This window comes from Poromitra crassiceps (assembly GCF_964638095.1).
Source record: "Poromitra crassiceps genome assembly, chromosome: 1".
Lineage (NCBI taxonomy): Eukaryota > Metazoa > Chordata > Actinopteri > Beryciformes > Melamphaidae > Poromitra > Poromitra crassiceps.
In genome coordinates, this window is record NC_139623.1 from 60,502,007 (window position 1) to 60,524,504 (window position 22,498).

The 22,498-nt window shown below is 45.2% G+C and overlaps 1 protein-coding gene across 1 annotated transcript in view; it reads right to left on the reverse strand.

Moving 5' to 3' along the window:
• Window positions 1–22,498, reverse strand: part of LOC310788593 (disintegrin and metalloproteinase domain-containing protein 15-like) — a gene marked incomplete at both ends in the record, with an annotated part of 189,890 nt that overhangs the window by 88,297 nt on the left and 79,095 nt on the right. Inside the window, 3 exons of the mRNA XM_083650124.1 lie at window positions 6,486–6,655; window positions 8,263–8,334; window positions 15,132–15,197. Of these exons, the coding sequence (XP_083506250.1) occupies window positions 6,486–6,655; window positions 8,263–8,334; window positions 15,132–15,197 (308 nt within the window). The remainder of the gene's footprint in view (window positions 1–6,485; window positions 6,656–8,262; window positions 8,335–15,131; window positions 15,198–22,498) is intronic.

Sequence of the window (22,498 nt, forward strand, 5' to 3'; positions counted from 1 at the left end):
AAGACATGACATATACTCTTGTCTATACTAGACTCTTTGGCTGTGTTCAAGTCAAGATTCTTTTTCGGAAATCGACGCCATTACAGTTTGCCTACTGCCTCAAAAATAATTTATTTGAGAGGGGCAATATCTTTATAAATATCAACAACTAGCCAACGCTGGTGGCCTGTTTGGAAACAGCTTTGCTCAAAATGGTTTTAAGTTATATCAATTTGGTAATTCAGTGGCGAACTAGAAATTTAATTATTTTTCTGCATGTATCTCTATGGCAGCGAGTCAAACTACGTTACGAGAGCAAAGTGACGTGGGCTCGTTACAGCAGCACACCGCACAATACGAAAAAAAAACCGTTCTGGGGTAACACAATGCGAGATTTCTCTACGTCATTCCCTCGTCCAAGTTGCCATATAGTCCCCTTTTCATTTTATTTTGGGGGCTTTTCGTGATTCTTGTTAAAAGTTGTGCAAAAGTTTTCCTCTCAGCGCAGTGCAGGCTGCGCCTCCTCCCTCCTGCCAGACCCCGGCTGGCGAAACAGCCTGCTGCATGCATGGGGCGCTTGTAACCTCACGGAGCAACAAACAAACACAGACAGAAATAGCTGGTGTGCGATAGCCGATGTGTTTAGAGAAGCTTTGTCACGTTGTCACGTCGTAGTATAGCGTTATATTTTACATGTGCGCTAAACTGGACGATATTTGTTTGCGGAAATATCAGACTGCTCTCTCTGCTCTCAGAGCACAGAGAGCCCAGCTGCTGCTGCGCGCGCCCGCCGAGCTTGGGGCTCGTCCATGAGGTTACAGTACGACTCTCTCCCACCCGCTCCCGCCTGCCTGGGCTGGAGAAAGTGCTTCCAACTCGGACTGATAATATAAACATCATCATTCGAGCTTATCCAGGTAAGATATTAATAAAGTAATGACACATTCAGCGGGAAACTAACTATAATTAAGACATGTGCCAACTTTGACGACGTTTGGTTCAGTATTTTAAGAGCAAACTTCAATAGGAATAGGCTTGGAGTTCTGAGGAGCCGAAAGGGTACAGGGGGGGTAGGGGAGTAATTATCTTGAAATCCCATAGTCTTTGGGAACACCGTGACGTCACGACGTGTCAAATATCCCATTAATTTGAGAAAAAAAAAAAAGCAGTGTTCTACCCTTAGAGGGCGCTTATGCCAGGTATGCTGCTGAAAAATGATACAAATGGTAAAATGGCAACAGTTTGGTGTCAAATGTGGAAATTTTGACCAGAATTCTTCACACATCACCCCCAAAGTCATATATATTGGTTAAAAGCTGAGGTAAGTTCTCCTTTAAGTCACAATGGCATGTTCGTAAATTGGCCTAAGTCATCTAATCAGTCATCTAATCGTTTTATGTTACATAATTGACAGACATCTATTGTCATAACATTTTATTGTGGAATGATTAATACATATCAGATATGTATTTGGTTCAGTTTTTTATGTTTTCTGAAAAACTTGAAAAAGTGACTTAGGCCATTATTTTAACACATTGACTGCCAGCCGTTTTTTTCTTGCTGTAGGTAGCTTCTGCCAAGCCGTTTTTTGAGGATTGTGGCTCATTTTACAAGAGCCGAGGATTATTTTCTGCTTGGAGTTTGTGAACATACAATATCTCAAAAGTACTAATAGAATGTGTACTTTCTCTGTCTAAAAGAGTTAGTTTGTAGAGTTAGTAGTTATGTAAGCATTAGCAGTTGAATACAGCATGGTTTTAGCGTCAGAAAAAATATTCAGAGATAAACGGCTTTTTCGATAGAACAGTCACTTTAACCATTCATTTTTGGCTCTCTCTCTCTCTCTCTCCCTCCCCCTCTCGCTCTCTCTCTCTCTCTCTCTCTCTCCCTTCCCCTCGCTCTCCCTCCCTCTCTCTCTCTCTCTCTCTCTCCCTCCCTCTCGCTCTCCCTCCCTCTCTCTCTCTCTCCCTCCCTCTCGGGAGGGAGACGCACTAGGTTTAATCCTAGTGAGAGGGGGAGAGGGAGAGAGAGAGAGAGAGAGAGAGGGAGGGAGGGAGAGAGAGAGAGCGAGAGAGAGAGAGAGAGAGAGGGAGAGAGCGAGAGGGAGAGTTGCTTCAACTCCTCCCTCCGTGGGCGTTCTTCTTGGCTACAGCGGCCGTCACAGTCTCAGTGCTTTGCTGCTGTCCTGTGCCTGTCTGCACGGCCGCTGTTTGAGGAAGTCGGCATGGACTCGCTCGCTTCTTGGAGTTTTGGTTGAGAGAAGCTTTTGCGATTCTGGTCATATTTATGCTGCGTGTTTCAAAGTGTGTTCCACTTGTAATCTATTATGTAAATTTGCAATCCCGCATCGCCAGCAATCAGCGCGAAAAAGAAAGCGTTTTCCCCCATCCATTTTCATGAGAATGGCTGGGGTGAGAATGGCGTGACAAGTTAAAAAAATGCTTGCCTTCCTCTAGTCAGGAGAGCACTGTTGCCACTTAGTGGGTCGGTGGAATGGGTTGTAAACGTTCGGTGGCTCCAATAATTATATAAGAGATGTAAAAGGGTTAGATGCACAACCCACCGTCAAAAAAAAAAAATCGATGCCAAAAACGTGTTAACACGTCGCTGGCAGTCAACAGCTGGATTCTGAAAACGTGTTTACACGTCGTTGGCAATGAACGTGTTAAGAGGGTGACGAGATGCAACTCAATCTGGTGTGCTGTCGAAATGACACCATGACATAGTTAGATTATCATCATGATGGGGACAGAGTTAGATTATCATCATGATGAGGACATAGTTAGATTATCATCATGATGGGGACTCACTAAAAACAGGAAGCCCACTTAGGGTTTCCTGTCTCTACCGGCACATTCTTTTGTTGTTTTCCTTTTGTCCGTTTCTGTTTTTAAATATGTGCAAATAAATAAATAAAAATAAAATAAAATAAATAAACAGCATTTCACTGCAGAGGACGTGGTTGGTTTTAGGCATGGCGTCATGGAGATTGGGTTCAGGTTAAGGTCAGTTTACACCAATGATTCGCAACGAGACGAAACCCTTTTAGAACGTTGCAGGGAAAAGTTGCAGTGGTGTAAACTCCACCCCAGCCGGCTGGTTGCATCTACAGCAATTCAGCTTGTCAAGTGGCAGGGGCTGGTTGCAAGCAGTTTCAAGTTGCATCGACTCTCGTTGTGAATCTTTGGTCCAAACTGGGCTTTAGGTTACGGGCAAGGCTGTCGTAAAGTCAGGAAAAACTGACGGAACAAGCCAATGTTAGGATGACGTCATCATTCCTACTTTGACTTCGTCATTCCTACTATGATGTCATCGATCACTGATGATGTCATGATTCTTAAGTGTCTCAATCATGCCTTTCGCTGGTGATGTCATAACACAGGTGATGTCATATTCGGGTCTATAAAGGCCCGTTCCTGCAGGTCCTGTCTAGCGATTCATAAACTCACATCAAGGATCACACCAATCTCTGCAACCGTTCCCCAACCTCGAACAAGTGCAGACTCAGCTATCAAGTTCCACAACACCCCAGCTTCTCAAGACTTCACTTACCAAGTTTGCCTTGGCCATCAACTACCCGCGAATAGATCCACATGTCTAACACCGATCCTGACAGTATGAATCGCTCAGAAATGGATTTAGCGGGCAAATTTCTCCCCCCGATCAAGGAGGAGGACCATGAGGCGCCAGTTTCCCCGTCGGCCGCCTCAGCTGATCCACCAGGCGACTCAACGAAAGGTCTTGTCTCCGAGGAGACCGTACAAACCATGGTTACCATGATGTCACGCCTGCTTGACACCCAGAAAGATCTGCTTGACACCCAGAAAGATCTGCTTGACACCCAAAAGGATCAGGCTTCTGAGGTCACCCTCCTGGCGAACCGGCTAGATATGTATGAGTTTCAGAGCATGAATCAATCTGAAATGGATTTAGCGGGTACCCCAATCAAGGAGGAAGCCCCCGAGAGGCCAGTTACCCGGCCGGTCGCTTCAGCTGTCCCACCTGGCGGTCAGCCGGATATCTCCACTCATCCTGATGTCTCCACTCGTCCCATCACGTTCGGAGACTTGCCGATAATAGGCAAGGCTCTGGCTTCCAAGGCCGATGATCGGTACGCCCTCCTGGTTAGCACAATCCAGAATCTGGCTTCCAAGGCCGATGATCGGCACGCCCTCCTGGTTAGCACAATCCAGGCTCTGGCTTCCAAGGCCGAGGATCGGTACGCCCTCCTGGCAAAACGGCTAGATGGTCTCGACGGACTAAACCCTCCTGAGGGTGCCATTCTGCAGCCTTTCGCTCCTCCTGCCCCAGCTTCCGAGGGCACTGTCGTCCCGGAGGTTTCCAGACCTGCTACCCCCCCAGCCACTGCGGCCGTTGCTTCTAGCCCTGCCTCTCGGTCGCCTCCAGCTGCTAAGCGCATATTCTGGGGGGGAGTTGGCGTCATCCCAGAGCAGGGGCAGCCACATTTGAGTCCCAGCAGCCATCTGTACCGTGATCTGACCGGCAGGGTTCGCATCACACCAGAGGAGAGGCAGCGCCGTTTGGACACCCGGAGCTGCCTGTACTGTGTTCGAGCCGGGCATTACCTCTCCTCCTGCTCCCGGCGTCCAGTAAGTGGTCCCACCGCTCGCCGGCCCGTGATGCTCTCAGTGGATCAAGACTCTACGTGTCCAGCCCCGAAATCTGTATGGTTGGGCAGCGTCCCCTGCAGGACCCAGGAGTGGCAGTGTGTCTCCAAGAGGGTTAAGGAGTTGGAGAGGACTGTCGATCGTCTCATTGGGAAGTTCAATCACTGCCTGCAGATCAGCTCCGTCCCCCCGCAGGGGGCCTCCGAGTCTGCTGGCCCTGAGGCACAACCTGTGGACCTTCCCCTCGCCGAGTCTGAACCCGTACCTCAGCAGCAGCCAATTCCAGTTCTTGACCCACACGTAGGTTCCAGCTTGATGCTGGGAGGTCCCCGTAGTGTCGTCAGCCCTCGGTCAAGAGCAAGAGCAAAGAAGAGGCGTTTAAAGGAGGAGACGGTGGGTGTCCTCCCCAAACTACAGGTCGGGAGGGCAGGCCTCGCTGAGTCAGATCCCCCCGTGGCTCTGCCTTCGGAGACGGCGGCATTTGACCCTTTTGATGGTCTCCAGCCTCCTATGTTTGGATCGTGCCCCGGGGGATGGCCGGCTCCAGAGGATCCACCGGACCCGGTAGAAGTTCTGTCTACGTATCTATCTATCTATCTATGGCTTCGATATCCAGTATTAGGGAGGAGCACCTCCACTGTCCTACACCCCCTTTGGGGTCTGACCACCTGCATCTAACCACCTGCTGAAGAGCACCTCACTCTCCTACACCCCCTTTGGGGTCTAACCACCTGCATCTAACCACCTGCTGAAGAGCACCTCACTCTCCTACACCCCCTTTGGGGTCTAACCACCTGCGTCTAACCACCTGCTGAAGAGCACCTCCACCAGAACCTGCAGATTTTCTGTCTCCCAGATGCCATCCTTGATGGCCTCATTGGACGCCAGGTGGCGTCCGTTGAGGGGAGGGTACTGTTAGGATGACGTCATCATTCCTACTTTGACGTCGTCATTCCTACTATGATGTCATCGATCACTGATGATGTCATGATTCTTAAGTGTCTCAATCATGCCTTTCGCTGGTGATGTCATAACACAGGTGATGTCATATTCGGGTCTATAAAGGCCCGTTCCTGCAGGTCCTGTCTAGCGATTCATAAACTCACATCAAGGATCACGCCAATCTCTGCAACCGTTCCCCTACCTCGAACAAGTGCAGACTCAGCTATCAAGTTCCACAACACCCCAGCTTCTCAAGACTTCACTTACCAAGTTTGCCTTGGCCATCAACTACCCGCGAATAGATCCACATGTCTAACACCGATCCTGACAGCCAAAGCATCAGGCACATAAAACAGAAGGTAAGGCATGTTTTTAGGGAGTCCCCATAATGATCACTCTGCACTCACAGGGAAAGTGCTTTTAACGGCTACACTGATTTTTCTTTCGTGAAATGATAGAAGGCCAGGGGCCAGTTAAAAAACAAACAATATACATTTTTCTGTAGCGGATTGTAGGTTTTTGGGGTGTCAGCCAGAGTTTAGTCTGACAATGTTGTGCACACCGGATAGTTACTTAGGTTAAGTTAGTCCATACATAAGTGCCTGGGTAGCAAGCAAACGGCAGTATTTGACAATTTAGCAGCTAAATCATAGATTATTGAAAGATATTGCATATTCCAGACTGAAATGCTATAACAGAAGTGGAGTATTGACCAGAATTACATGAACATTTGGACACTTATTCAGCGGGTATCTTGCATGTTGCGTTCAGGTGCACTGTTACAATTTTTTTTTTTTGCAATTCCATCGCGGGCCACACAGGGGGGCGCCCGCGGTCCACATGCGGCCCGCGGGCCACACAGGGGGCGCCCGCGGGCCGCATGTGGCCCACGGGCCGCCAGTTGAGTACCACTGCTTTAAACGGTGTTGGTCGTACATGACAAGCTGGGCGTTGTCATGGCGAAGGCGTGGCAGCAGCTCATTGGTCCTCCACTCCAGGAAGTGGTTGAGCGTTTCGGTGGGGTTCTTCTCCACACGGATCTTGTCCCGGTCGCTCCAGATCTCCAGACCGGTCAGCGCCACACGCACGTTCAGGGGGCGGTAGAACTGACACACGCGCACGCGCGCGCACGCACACACACACACCCACACATACACACACACACACACACACACACACACACACACACACACACACACGCGCATGCACACACACAAACAGTAACACTTTATATAAAGTAAAGGTAAAGTCCCACTGATTGTCACACAATGTGTGAAATTTGTTCTCCGCATTTGACCCATCCCCTGGGGGAGCGGTGAGCAGCAGCGTGCGCCGCGCTCGGGAATCACATGGTGATTTAACCCCCCAATTCCAACCCTTTGATGCTGAGTGCCAAGCAGGGAGGCAATGGGTCCCATTTTTATAGTCTTTGGTATGACTCGGCCGGGGATCGAACTCACGACCTCCCAGTCTCAGGGCGGACACTCAGACCACAAGGCCACTGAGCTGATATAGACCTACTTGACTGCATAAACATTCTAAATAATGGCCCCCAGCTTAATTCCTGTTGCAGTGTTTGCTAATAAAATAGCTGACAGGAAATAAAGTACTTCACGCCCTCTTCCGTGAGGGAAGGTGCCTCAGGTGCGCAAATTCTACAACTCAGAACAGAAGATAAAAAAGGTATTTGCACACTATAAAGGTAAAAACAAGTGCAAGCACCTTGAAGCCCACGGCGCAGTGGTCTGGTCTTATGGCACTATCCACCTTAGTTCGAGATGCCATGATGCCTTATGGGTGTTACATACTGTAGCCCGTAGATCTCCGTGAAGTGAGCAACAATCTCCCACAGTTTGACTTCCGGTTTAGCGATTTTAACCCTAAACCCCCGTAGCGTGTCCAGCTTGGCAAAAATCTTGTCAATAAATATCCAGAATTGTTCAAAGAGCAACAGAAATAGTGGATGTGATCAAAAATCAAAAATCAAATAAAAACATACAGAATATGTTTTGGTCATTCGTCATTTCAGTCTGCCGTGCCCACAGACTGGAATGGCTTACAAAAAATACTAAAACTGGTCAATTTCATCTCCAAGTCAGCTTTCAAGGACTCTATCATGGACATTTTCACTGACATCTGCAACTGCTTCCTGAACTAACTCTTATCCCCTGCCTGTCTGCTCCGACTGTTGTTTTTTTGCTCTGTCTGTCTTGCCATGTTTTATCTGTGTTTTAACTTGTCCTAACTTTGTATTTATTTTACCCCCTATCCCTGTAGGGGGGTAGGGCAGCTTCTGCCAGGTCGCCGTTGTAAATAAGAATTTGTTCTTAATGGCTTGCCTGGTTAAATAAAGGTTAAATAAAAAATAAAAGAAAGATACAATTATTACATTCCCTCAAATAAGTCGTCAAACGAGTGTATTTATTGTGACAAGCAACTGTTTTTCCCCAGCTTCGCAGTTTTAACGAGGAAACAATCAGTCACGTTCTGAACCGGATCTTGCACCCATAATTATTTTACAGCAGGGCGTTCAAAAATAAGGTGGATAGGCAATGTTTTTGGGGGTACTCCTTCAACAACACAGCTAATTATTTTCAACATGGAAAATTGCCCTATTCCTAACCCTACCCATTTTTTTCATCTTAATAGTGTGCGAATTCTTTTTGATTTTCTAAATTTAAATTCTCCTCATTGAGCTGATTCTGTTCCTCACCCAGTCCACCTGGTTGGCCACATCCAGCATGCGGTAGATGATGGTCTTGTTGTTCTTCTGGTAGTTCAGATACTGAGAGAGGAGAAAACACATGAAGACTGAGAACATTAAAACCAGTAGAATAGACGCTGTAGGGAGCTGTGGGTGTGTAGGAAACAGGGTTCAACGCCACTTTCGTCACATCAGCGATAGGGGTATTTGCTGATATCACAAAGTCTGCCACGATACAATATCGATTCAATTCAGGGGTCTGCGATCGATATGGGACGATATCATATAGTCATTTAACACCATCAGCACAATAGCTAAAAAATGTAATGTCTCTTAAATGGCAATTAAGACTTTTCAATACTTTTTAAGGGCCTTAATTTTCCCTAAATTGATTTATCAACTTTTAATACTTTTCAAGACCACGCAAATACCCTGACCTAGCTTATTTCCTGTCAACTACTGTATTAGCAAACACTGCAACAGGAATTTAGCTAAGGCCAGGGCAATTTACAATGTTTCTGTTGTCAAGTTAAAACCGTTTATATTTGTAAGACGTGTTACCTACGGAGCCCGGGAGTGGCCGATGGGAGAGAAAAAAAGTTATATTGAGTCCACGATTTACTCTAATGTCCGACGTTTTAGTCAACTTGTGTGCATTAAAGTCCCTGGAAACCAGAAATATTTCTTTATTATTTAGCATTTTGAGTTCATCACATCACAGGACCCTATGTTAATAAGCCACCAGCCAAATTTGAACGATGATGAACGTTGCAAAGTATATAAATTTAGGTTTGACAGGTGTGGCAAAACGCATGAGAATCGTTTATTTTTTAGAGTGTACTTTCTCCCGCGGAATGTGTGGGCGTGTCCGTCTGCAGCAGGGACATTTATCTCCTCCGAGAGAGAGAGAGAGCGCGAGAGAGAGGGGGGGAGGGAAACGGAGAAAGAGATCAAGTTACACAGCACTTGCGAGTGTGTGTGTGTGTGTGTGTGTGTGTGTGTGTGTGTGAGAGAGCCACCAGCCTGTGTGTCTCTCGCTCTCTCTCACTAGTCGAGAGAGAGAGAGAGAGAGAGAGAGAGAGAGAGAGAGAGAGAGAGAGAGAGAGAGAGAGAGAGAGAGAGAGGGAGAAGCACATGGGCTGAAACCCGACACCTTGCTAATCTCAGACGGCACACAGAGTGTGAGGGAGACGGACAGCGAGGGAGCGCTGTCACTGGGGGCAAAGAACGGACTTGCCATAGGTGGGTGCGGATTGCGCGCATGTACAAAGGTTATATAGAGCTTATGACGTCATAAGCTCCTGCGTTTTACCACCTCGTGCACTGCTGTCTTCAATGAGGAAGTATTTGTAGAATCTTGTAGAAAAGTGTCGATTTTAAGGCTTTGGGTTGAAAGTAATGTATAATAATTTCTGAGGCACAAAATTACTAACATAAGACCCTAAATAACATAGTTAGAACGTTTTTGTGGATTTTGGTTTCCAGGGACTTTAAATACAATTCATTCCCTCGATTTACTTAAACTGAGCAGTTTAGGAAAGAATGTCAGTTAAAAGGTACATTACATTTCAGTATTGCAGCTATAGGCTGTTGGGGATTACATTCTCTTATGGAACTATACATTTGATAAAATATGACTGAACAGTTCTCTCCAGGTTAAAACTACATTTTTGACCTGTCCTGATCAAAGGCTGATCTAATCAGGAGCCCCTTCCTCACATCCTGAGATCATTCAGAGAGCCAGACTGAATCTAATCAGCACCAAGATGCTGATTAAATCATCCCTCAGGTGACTTCACACCTCTGAATGGTTCAAAGCACAGCTCACCACGGGTGGGGTCGCTCCCTCCCAGTCCCCAGACTGAAAGGAGCTGGGCCACCCCTCCCCTCGAGGGATCGGGGGGGCCCTAAGGACACTCCCTCCCTCTTAGCAAAAGAGGGTTCGGTCGAACCTTCTAACCAGACGCCATTGGCCAATCAGGTGTACGCCCACGTCCACCGATTGGTCGAACTAGTCAAGTCAAAGTCAAGTCAAATTTATTTATATAGCACCTTTCATACACAAAGGCAATTCAAGGTGCTTTACAAAAAAATAATCGAAAAAACAAGCAGCAAAGCAATGCATATATAAAAAACACAGCCGACAGTTTTAGTTAGAATATATACTCAAATTAACAAACATGAAACATTATTTCTGTTTTAAATAAGTTACAAGGCATTCTTCAGTATTATTATTACATGTACAGTCCATTTGTTGGAAATGTACAGGAAAAAAAATTAAAAATTACAGGCCGAATACAGGTTTATTCTGCCGGGCTGGAGAGAGGCAGTAGTTTAGTAGCAGTTAAAGGCAAGAGTAAACATAAAGGTATTTAGCTTGGATTTAAAAATAGGCAGAGTAGGGGCAGATCTAATGTGTTCAGGGAGTTTGTTCCAGTTATGAGAGGCATAGTGGGAGAACGCGGCTTCACCATGTTTTGATTTGGTCCTCGGGACAATTAGAAGACCAGTGCCTGAAGATCTCAGGGATCTGGATGGTTCATAGTGTAGAAGCATTTCAGAGATGTAGTGTGGGCCTGACCCGTTGAGAGATTTGTAAACTATTAGCAGAATTTTAAAGTCTATTCTAAGATTTACTGGCAGCCAATGCAGGGATTTGAGAACTGGTGTAATGTGTTCAGCTTTCTTGGTTCTTGTTAGAACTCTAGCAGCCGCATTCTGAATGAGCTGTAGTTGTTTAATAGCTTTTTTGGGAAGACCATTGAAAAGACTGTTGCAGTAGTCTAGCCTGCTAGAAATGAAAGCATGAATTAGTTTTTCAAGATCTTGTTTGGACATACGTATAGCCTCTAATCCTTGCTATATTTTTTAGATGATAGAAGGCAGATTTTCTTATAAGCTTGATGTGGGAGTTGAAATTTAGATCAGAGTCAATAATAATGCCAAGATTTTTCCAAAGAGAACTACCACAACAAAACCGCTGCACACAGCAGAGTTCAAGGAGCTACCAGAAGTTTGCAGGAGCCTCGAGAGGTCTTCAAGTCTCCATCCAGCTTCACCCATCTTCACGGGGAGGGGGGGAGAAAGGGGGGGGGAGGCAGACCGTGATGGGACCCTCCACGGCTCGCTCCCTCCTTTCCTTCCCCTCCAGAGGAGAGAGTTTGGGGTTTGGGTAAGCGCTGGGACCCGCCGCCGCTCAACCTCTCTCTCTCCTGAAGATCCGGGCATGAACCAACCAAGCTGAACGACCAGAGAGTTTGGGGTTTGGGTAAGCGCTGGGACTCGCCGCCGCTCAACCTCTCTCTCTCCTGAAGGTCCAGGCATGAACCAACCAAGCTGAACGACCAAACACACCTGCATTTTGACTCAGTCTAAACCCAGCTCGTTTTATTTTGTTTAGTTAATAGTAAGTCGCAGGGAGACAAGCTCTTTTGTGCCGTTAACCAGCCTAAGTGGCTTGCGTAAATACTGGAATAGTTCTACTTAATTCCAGTACAGATATTACCCGCTAGTTTTAGTAAGTCGCAAGGAGAGAAACTCGTTTGCGCGTTTTAACCAGTGCCAGAGGTTCGTCAACGCCACCCCACAGGGCAACCAGGAGAAAAGCCGAAAGCCCACACGAAGCGCATCGCGGCCTGAATCGAATCGGCCGCTGGGGTCCTCGAGGATCCACGCTGTTACCTTGGTTCCACGACGGAGCCCGGAGGACATTCCACTCCTCCGAGTGGAATGACGTGAGACTTTCTGGTTAAATTACCTGGGCAGAGTTGTGGTTAGATACAATTGAAATGCATTTACGTGTTATGGTAACGTTGACTGAAACTGCTGTTATATGCTGTCAAGTGCTGGGTTACAACTGAACGTACTCTGTCATGCGCGGAGCGAGACCGGCGATGCGGCTGCTCGCCTCTCTCCCTCCGTGCTCTCATGCACCACAAAGCGATATGTGCATTACAATGCTAGCTATCACTTTGTCCTCAAACTGCACCCTCTCTCTCTCTTTCCCATTCTAACCTCCTCAGCTGGGAAACCCAGCTGACGGATAACAAGAATCGGCATTTATTGTGATTATTGTCCCTTAGAGAAATAAACACCTCCAAATTGGCTTTAAGCCTACAGCAGGCTACTCTCCTTCCCAAATTCGGCCATTTGGGGGGAGGAAGTAACCCCTACTCTCTCAGAGCCTCTCTGAGCCACCCATAGGCTAGGGTAACTCCAACCCCGCCTACTACTATCTGATACAGATGCAAACCCCTGCGACATCACACCAAAGTGACATCACAGGGAGCTGCCCTGTAGCCGCAGGCCTCCAGTCTGTGACCCCTTCTCTCTCTCTCCCTTAAACCCCATGCACGCACACATGCTTGTATATTGCTTTCCATTTAAGTTTCTTAGTTGGTAAATGTGATACCTTTGCTCGATGATCATTAATATTCGATATTGTGATTAAAAGGAGTCTGTTTTGCATAACTGCGAATCCTTGTCACTTTATTCATGCATATTTACATCTTTGGCAGAGTTGTGATAGATTTGAACTCGCTTACCTTCAACCCAAATGATATTAATCTGAGACATTAATATTTGAGACTAACTGTGATTAAGGTTGGGTCCTGCGCAAAGCAGGTGGTGCCCCTAGGTTAATCCTTATCAAGGATTACATATCGCTGCTGTCGTTCCAGGACCTCGAATCTCCAAAACAGAAACTTTTCAGGAAGTAAAAAAAACCTGTTTGCTCTTAAACTACTGAACCAAATGTCGTCAAAGTTGGCACATGTCTTAATTATAGTTAGTTTCCCACTGAATGTGTCATTACTTTATAAATATCTGACCTGGATAAGCTCAAATGATGTTGTTTATATTATCAGTCCAACTTGGAAGCGCTTTCTCATGGCCAGTCAAGCGGGAGGCAGCCGCATCCTCATGCACGAGCCCCCAAGCTCCAGGCCGCGGGCGCGCGCGCAGGAGCAGCAGGATTGCCCCTCGCCTCTCATGGCCGATTTGGGGCTTTCGCATGGGGTGAGAAATAGTCTGACATAACGTAACGTTAACGTTACTTTATTCTCGTCAGAAAGCACTCCGATTTGCATGTTAAAACAAGTTTGCAGCCTAGGAATAACTGGAAAACATTTGATTGATATATTAACGTCAGAGGAAGCCAGGATGAGTCAAAACGATATGAGAAATACACAGCGCGTCTGCCGTGTGTCTTTTCCGGGTTTAGTGTCCTGCGTGGGGGGGTACACACGGAGGTAGGGGGGGGATTTCGAGGTTTGACTGACAGATTGAGGGCGAATGGCGTTACGAGATTTACTCACAAGCTCGTTTTAATGCTTTTCCATTGGTTGCATTTGTTAAAAACCACACAGAGACGTGAAGGGTGACCAATGGCATTGATTCATGACAAAAAGTAAGAAAGTGAAAAAAGTGACATTCGAGGTCCTGGCCCGACACCGACGATATTTGATATTTCAATAATTTTATGAAAGATTAATAATTTTCGGATTATTAATATTTTATTTTACCCAACTAAATTTAATCCAAATAATGAGCACAACAAGGCCTAGTAAGGATTTGGTATGTGTTTACACTGAATAGGCAAATCCTCCAAACATGTCAACACATTTAGCCGCGTACTTAACCTGCAGGCCATGTAAAAACAATCAGGTGTCTGCATATCACCTGGACTATCTGGAAGGCCACTAACTGAACATTTGGTTTTCTCTGATTTGAGGTATAGTGCACAATTAACTAACCCTAACCCTAATTTCTAATTTTGGAGATAGGAAGTTCCCCTTTTCTACAAGTCAGACAGGGATATCCACCATAAATAGGGGCGGCTTTAGCTCAGGAGGTAGAGCGGGTCGGCCAATGACGCAAGGGTTGGCGGTTCGATCCTCGCTCCCTCCCAGCTGCTGTCGTTGTGTCCTTGGGCAAGACACTTAACCCTCCTTGCTCCCGATGGTGTGTAGGCACCCTGCGTGGTAGCCTGCCGCCATTGGTGTATGAATGGGTGACTATCTACTGATTGTAAAGCGCTTTGGATAAAAGCGCTATATAAATGCAGGCCATTTACCATAAAGTGCTAGAAAATAATCATTTTTGATGATAATTTGTCAAGCAGACAGTGTTTCTGTATTTCTTTGGTCTTTTGAGGAATTTTGTGTGTGCAATTTTAAAATGTCATTGCTACTGTTGTTGCTACTTCCCCCTATGATTCAGCATACTTCCAGCCGCATGACTAGTTATGACATTGCATTTACATCATTTCGCCAGATGCTGAAGAAGGCCTTTGGGCTGAAATGGCCGTTGCTGCCGTTTGTCGCAGATGACTCATTCAACTTTTCAAAAGAACATTTTAGTGTGCTGGCCTGTTCTCTTTTGTAATCAGTCTTGGTTGGCCCTGCACCTACGTTTTCTCATTGGATTGAGTGTGCTCGCTATTGCTGATTCTGAACATAATTTCGCCAGAAACATGTCCCAAAAAAGGGGGTTTGGGGCCCCTGAGACCAAACAGCCCCGATTGGCCGTTATGAACTTGTGATGGCCCAAAGGTATAACAGCAAATAATAGTGACAAAAGGGTAGCAGAAAACATCCTGAGGGCTGGACCTATGGCCTATAATAGGTGTAAGTAAGTATGCGCATGAACAAAAGAAAACTGGAGCTGGAATTGCATATCGTGCGCATGTTACAGTAAATCGTAGCCACAAATTATTTTTCTCTTGATGCTGTACAGACACTGACACCCTGGAAAAAAACTTTCGATCAATATTTGAACAGACATGATTCACTCACTCACTCACACACACACTCACACACACACACACACACACACACACACACACACACACACACACACACACACACAGAGTGTCTTACCTCCTGGTGATCGGCTACTAGCACCAACTCGATGTACTTGGTCTCAGACAGAATGTCTCTCTTCCTCTACAGACAGATAGACAGACAGACAGAGACAGGACAGACATGCCGACAGACAGAGACAGACAGACATGCAGACAGACAGTGAGTGGAAATGTTTTATTATGGGAATAGAACCACCAACCCTACTGCTAATACTAGTACTACTATATAACTTGTCTTAAACAACTGAATTGGAAGTCAAGGGAAGCATATTAGGTCATTTAAAGCCCCACTAAGTAACTTCTTTACCTTAAAGAGGACATGAATCATTTAATCATATGACTCTAGTTCATTTGCATTTCACCTAAAAAAAGACAGGACACCGCTTTCAAGTCGGAAATTTACCTAGATTTGCTAGAAAGATGAACAACATTTCACCTTTTCGCCAACTGGGGCGCTGCTTGATGACATCACTGGGGTGGCTGTACTGTACTGTACAGTACAGTACAGTACACTACACTACAGTACAGTGGAGTACAGGCTAGTTAAGTGGGGCGGCTGTAGCTCAGGAGGTAGAGCGGGTCGTCCACTAATCGCTTTGGATAAAAGAGGTTGGTGGTTCGATTCCCGCCTCCTCCAGTCTGCATGTCGAAGTGTCCTTGGGCAAGACACTGAACCCCAAATTGCTCCCGTTGGTGTGCCAGCACCCTGGTGTGTGAATGGGTGAATGTACCTACTGACTGTAAAGCACTTTGGATAAAAGCGCTATATAAATGCAGGCCATTTACCATTTTAAGTGTTGGTATTAAGTATTTTGAATTCTAACAGGCTCACAGCATATGCTGCTATGTTTCTGACTTGGATTGTGGTTGTTTTGATTCATCAAAACATTCAAAATCTTTACTACTGTGTTGTTATTGAGTCTATTTCTGCAATAACTGCACTTACGGCTGTGTAAACTCTACTAACGTTAACGTTACCGCTAGTTGCTTCGAGAGATGGCATTACTGTTTTGATTGGCCGGTTACGTCATCAACTACGACACAGTCCATGACTGGCTGGGTTACATCATCAACTACAACACAGTCCCTGATTGGCCCAGTTACATCATAAACTACAACGCAGTCCCTGATTGGCCCGGTTACATCATCAACTACAACACAGTCCCTGATTGGCCCGGTTACTACAACGCAGTCCCTGATTGGCCCGGTTACTACAACACAGTCCCTGATTGGCCCGGTTACTACAACACAGTCCCTGATTGGCCCGGTTACTACAACACAGTCCCTGATTGGCCCGGTTACTACAACACAGTCCCTGATTGGCCCGGTTAATACAACACAGTCCCTGATTGGCCTGGTTACTACAACACAGGTCCCTGATTGGCCCGGTTAATACAACACAGTCCCTGATTGGCCCGGTTAATACAACACAGTCCCTGATTGGCCCGGTTAATACAACACAGTCCCTGATTGGCCCGGTTACTACAACACAGTCCCTGATTGGCTCGGTTAATACAACACAGTCCCTGATTGGCCCGGTTACATCATCAACTACGACACAGTCCCTGATTGGCCCGGTCACATTGTAATTTCAGGAAATCTCTGTGGGTGGCTGGAAGTCCAGATGGATACGTAGAGCGAAACAGAATGTGAGGTCACGTGATCAGAATGGTTTTTAGCAGGCTAAGGGGGACCACACTGATCCGTGGTGTCTGTCCGTCTTCATTTCTCTGTTCACTTCCATTCATTTTCAACACAGCTGTCTGTCTGTCCGTGGAGCACTGATGAAGCGTATGTATCCAGCAAATTTGCATACGTTTTGATGGACAGAAAAGTTCAAGAGGGCTGAACTTTATCTGGATGGACGTATCGGATGGACGGATAGTCACCGTCCGTTTAGCCAATCAGAGTCGAGGAGGCGTTCTCAGAGTGGATGGCTGAGCAGGTCGTCTGCATCGATCAGAGGAGGTTTTTCCAGTGAGGCATAGGAGGATGGTCCTCCTCTATTAGATTGGGGATTTTATATAAAAAAAATATATATAAAAAAAATATTTTTTTTGTTTTTATTTTTATATTTTTCATTTTTCATTTTTTTTTTTATAATAAAATATCAATCAAATGTGTTTTTTCTTATGTGCAGACGCTCATTTTTTCATTCATTATATAGCTCCATGCAGACGAGTCACTCTGGCCCTGGTCCCAGCATGGGGGAGGGGATTAAAAAAACACCCGCCCTGTGGGCTTGATTTATTTGGTAATTTATCTAATGAAAAAATAAGATTGGTTGAAAAAGACTTGCAATTCACAGAAAACAGTGAGAGTGATGTGTTTTCCAACTAATCAGATTGAGCTAGGAGGGAGCTCTCCCTTAGCCCGTGAAACCAGGTGAAACCCTAATTGGTTGTTGTTTGATAGATAGATTGCTTGACATTGATTGACATTCTGTATTGTCCAATGCTGATGAATACGTCTGAAAATCGGCAACGTTGTTCCACTGCCTGGTCTGTGGTCTCTCACGCTGAATCAAGGAGGTGAAATCCACTGCTTGACCTGACAGGAAGGATTTACTGAGACAGTAGCAGCATATCATATTTCCCTCTTATTTTTATTTACTTTTTTATCAATCAGTAAGTGTTCACAAGCCAGACAGTCGTTGATATTGGATTACCACCAAAACGAGTTTCGAGTTGCGGGGAGACGAGCTGCGCGATACGGGCTTTTTGCAATGTCAGAAAACTGGAATATTTGCAACGTCTCGACTGCAGCGTTTCCCCTACAGACAGCACGGATATTCAAGTAAGTCAATTGATTTCAAGTTATCCGAACCTTCTATTAAATTCGGCGTGGAAATGGTTCACCGAGCAGCGCTATTTTTGTCGTATTGAAGTTTCATCCTGTAATTTCTTATACTAAAACCCGCGAACTTTAAATTCACACATTTTTTAACTGAATTTGGCCTGTAAATCGATAGCTGACAGCGGGCTCAATTTTAAAGCTTGAGTGGTGATCTTTATATCATATGAAAGTAGAAGAAATAAGGAATCGATTGGGATGAAGCATGTCAACCTAGGATGTCGGGAAGGGGGGGTAAATAACGCTCCAAAGTTGATAACTAAATGAGTAGTGCAGCACTGTGCACAGGAAGACACACTCTCGTTCCAGATGCAATTAAGTGTAATTTAACGCTATTTGACAACAGTTTCGGCCATAGACTTTGTCAAGTATCATACAAACAGTGCAAGACAGCCATTATAAAGACAGGTTAGCTGATTGAATGGACAACACCTGTCTTGTGAAAGCACACCTGAGTGTGAGACATCATAGGATGAATCAAAACATTGATGTCACAGGTAGGCTGTATACCATAATATATCATGAATCTATGTGAATAAATAGATTTATATAAATAGTAATCACAGCCTAATGCATAGAGATAAATCCTGAAACCTTCTCGCAACAGTTCTAGCCTAAGCCAGTGGTTTTCAAAGTGGGGTCCCCAGCAAAAAGGGGGGATAATCTATTTTCACTATAATTCCATGCCATCCATAAGTAACACAATCTAAGATAGTGTAGAAGTGAGTAACTAGGCTAATTATAACCATAACAGCACAAATAATTGACAAAAATCTCGAAATAAATATACAGTATTTACTCTGAGAAATGAAATAATGAGAAAAGGAACAATTATTGATGGTTAAAACTGAATAATGACATCACAACAGTCTAATCCTAATGCTAATTTAAAATGAGATTTGGGCGTTTTGGGCAAAAACTGCTTGTGGGTGAGAGTATCAGCAGCAGAGCACACGTCATATTTTCCCTGGGACCGCCTCAGGTGCCAGGTGCTGTTCCGTCCTGTAGTCCTCTCACTGGGTGCTAATGCAATGCTCCTCACTGGGTGGAAAGCTAAGAGGCTTGACAGCATGGGAAACATGGCAAATACACACACACACATGCGCGCGCGCGCACACGTGAAAAAAAAAAAGCACTAGCTTCCTCCCCTGTTTCCAAGCTCACCAGCCACCACTGGCATCGATATAACGTGATGTTATTTTACAGTTATAAATATCAACAACTAGCCAACAGACATCAAACCTAGTTTAGTTTAGTTTATTAGGATCCCCATTAGCCATTGCCACAGGCAATGGCTACTCTTAATGGGGTCCACACAAAATCAATCAATACACTACAATACAATACAGTGCAATACAGTGTAATACAGTAAAACAATTAAATACAAATCATCTATTCAACCAAACAGTCAATTCTTATTTATATGATTTTTAACTCATTGAGTGCCAATGACGACAATCGTCGTCAATTCGAATACTTACGTAGAGTGCCAATGACGACGATTGTCGTCAATTGCGTTTTTTGACGGTGGGACGTGGATCAATGCCTAATACATCTCCTGTAAAATTTTGGGGCATGTTGAATGTGTATAACCTATTTTACAGACCCATTAGGTGGCGACAGTGCTCTCCAGATAAGAGAAAGTTGAGTAAAAACAGGAGAAAAAGCCGTGATGAAACCATTCTCATGAGAATGGTTTGGCTTTTCGCTGTCGCGCTGGGAGCCGGCGCACAACGGTGGGGGGCTCCGAAAATAGACTCTGGGTGCAGCACACTTTGAAACGCGCAGCAGAAAGCCCAGAATCGGACGCAGCTTCATCCCAGCTCACAACCGAAACCCCAGAAACGAGCGAGCCCGATCCAGACTCCCCCGACGAGCGGCCGCCATCCGAACGTGGATCCGCAAGCAGCAGAGACTCGCCTGACAAGCAGCAGAGCAAGCAGAGCCACCAGAGACACACCCACGGAGGAGGAATTTGCAGTAGAGGGGGGTGGGGGTGCTGTTATATTGAAGGAAATTACTGTTCAGATGTTTCAGGTCAGAAAATATTAGCTTCAGAGTCAGTGATTTGCTTGAAATGCTTCATTTCACAAAAGGCTCAATATCTCAGCTTCTAGATGGAAACGCCTGTTTTTGACCTATCTTCTCCGGCTGATAACTAAAGAACGGAAAATGATATCTGATGGAGAATGAAATTCCAGAGCCAAAAGGTAAACAGTGAACCACTTGAAGGAAAACCAGTTGTAATGAAATGATGGAGCCAGGAGTCAGAAGAAGTCGTCTGATATGATGTATTGAACATAGATCTTGGCCAAGAGATGCACTCTTGTATATTCACGGATGGATACACAGGCTTACATACATTGAACAGAAAGTCAAAGACACTTATAGGACACACATCAGATAACATGTCTTGACGCACATCAGATTACATGTCATGACGCACATCAGATTGTCTTGACGCACACTGGAAGGCCATTCAGTAGACTCAATCTATCTGTTATTCTGGCCCTGCAAAGAGAGCATTAAATACAATGGTAATAAACTTTTTTTTACTGCTGATACAATAGTCTCATCGTTCTTTGTGCGTGTTCGGTGTTTACATAGTAATATCACACAATATTCTGTGGGCCTCGAGAAATCACTGAAAACGCTCTGAAACTCTGGCACTGGGAGCATCCGTTCTCCAAAAGTGGCTGGCACTCAATGAGTTAAGATGTTTTTTTAATTGATATTTTGATTGCTGGAGGTAATGAGTTCCATGCAGCCATTGCTCTGTACAGCATACCTCTTCATTGCATTTGTTCTTGGCGTCTGCATTGTACCGCCTTCGGCCTGGTGGGCTCACTTCGGCTGCTATACATATATATATATACTGTATATAGGCGTCTGCATTGTACCCCCTTCGGCCTGGTGGGCTCACTTCGGCTGCTATACATGCCTCTGCTTCCTCACAAACTCCCAAACTAATCCTCACACATATTACAGCCCGCCCCGCACCACGTCATACAAGACCCATAACAAACTAATCCTCACACATATTACAGCACGCACCACGTCATACAAGACCCATAACAAACTAATCCTCACACATATTACAGCACGCACCACGTCATACAAGACCCATAACAAACTAATCCTCACACATAGTACAGCACGCACCACGTCATACAAGACCCATAACAAACTAATCCTCACACATATTACAGCACGCACCACGTCATACAAGACCCATAACAAACTAATCCTCACACATATTACAGCACGCACCACGTCATACAAGACCCATAACAAACTAATCCTCACACATATTACAGCACGCACCACGTCATACAAGACCCATAACAAACTAATCCTCACACATATTACAGCACGCACCACGTCATACAAGACCCATAACAAACTAATCCTCACACATATTACAGCACGCACCACGTCATACAAGACCCATAACAAACTAATCCTCACACATATTACAGCACGCACCACGTCATACAAGACCCATAACCGTTTATTAAATTACAACAATCTCATCACCATCACCCCAGCTACCCCCCCCCCCCATTTAATACTGTCTCATCTACCCCCTCATTTAATTTTGGACTCTGGAACTGTCAATCTGCCGGGAACAAAACTGAGTTCATAAATTATTTTGCTTCTATATCCGATATTCAGCTTTTGGCATTAACCGAAACTTGCATCACTCCAGAAAACACCGCTACACCTGCTGCTCTTTCCACGGACTTGGTCTTCTCCCACTCACCCCGGCTTACTGGATGTGGAGGCGGGTCAGGCACAGGCATCCTCCTCTCAAAGGATTGGAAATTTTCAAAACGCAATGAATAACAAAAGTGGTTTTATTTACATGCATCATGCATTCCCACTCAGCATCTGGGCCCTATACCACAAATGTTCTATAAGAAGATCCAGGATCTGTCCCTTGATCTGGTTTGTCTAAACCAGATCAGCTTGATTGTAGTTAACTTGTACCACGAACGTCGATTGCCACTCGTTAACTCCGAACCAGGCTTTTCTAATCAAGCCGACAGCTCGTGCACATGAAAATGCCCGTGCACTGGAGCTCGTGCCCGCAATAGAGGCGTGCTTTTTAACAACTGCCAACTGCTCCAACTCCGACAGCGCCAGACACGCCTATTTCCTCATTGAATGAAACGGCAAATAAAAATCTGCGTTGGATATTATTAGTCTGTTCTCGAATGACTGTCTAAAGTGACCACTTTTATCCACACCAGTAATTTCTTTGAAGAGCGGTTTCTACCTCCACGTAGGCTATCTACAGCAGCTCAATTCACCCTCTCAATAAACTCAAAACCGGCATGTCTTTTGTGGAAGCAATGTGTAATCTATCTCAGTCCAAAATCCGTATGTATAGACCATTTAGGCTCAATGAATAATAATGATCTCATGATGTGTTTAGTCGCACTGATTGAATAATTCCTATAGGCTAATCAATAAAAAAAAGAATGATAATAAAATAAAAAAATGCTTCTGAACTGAATCGACACGGTA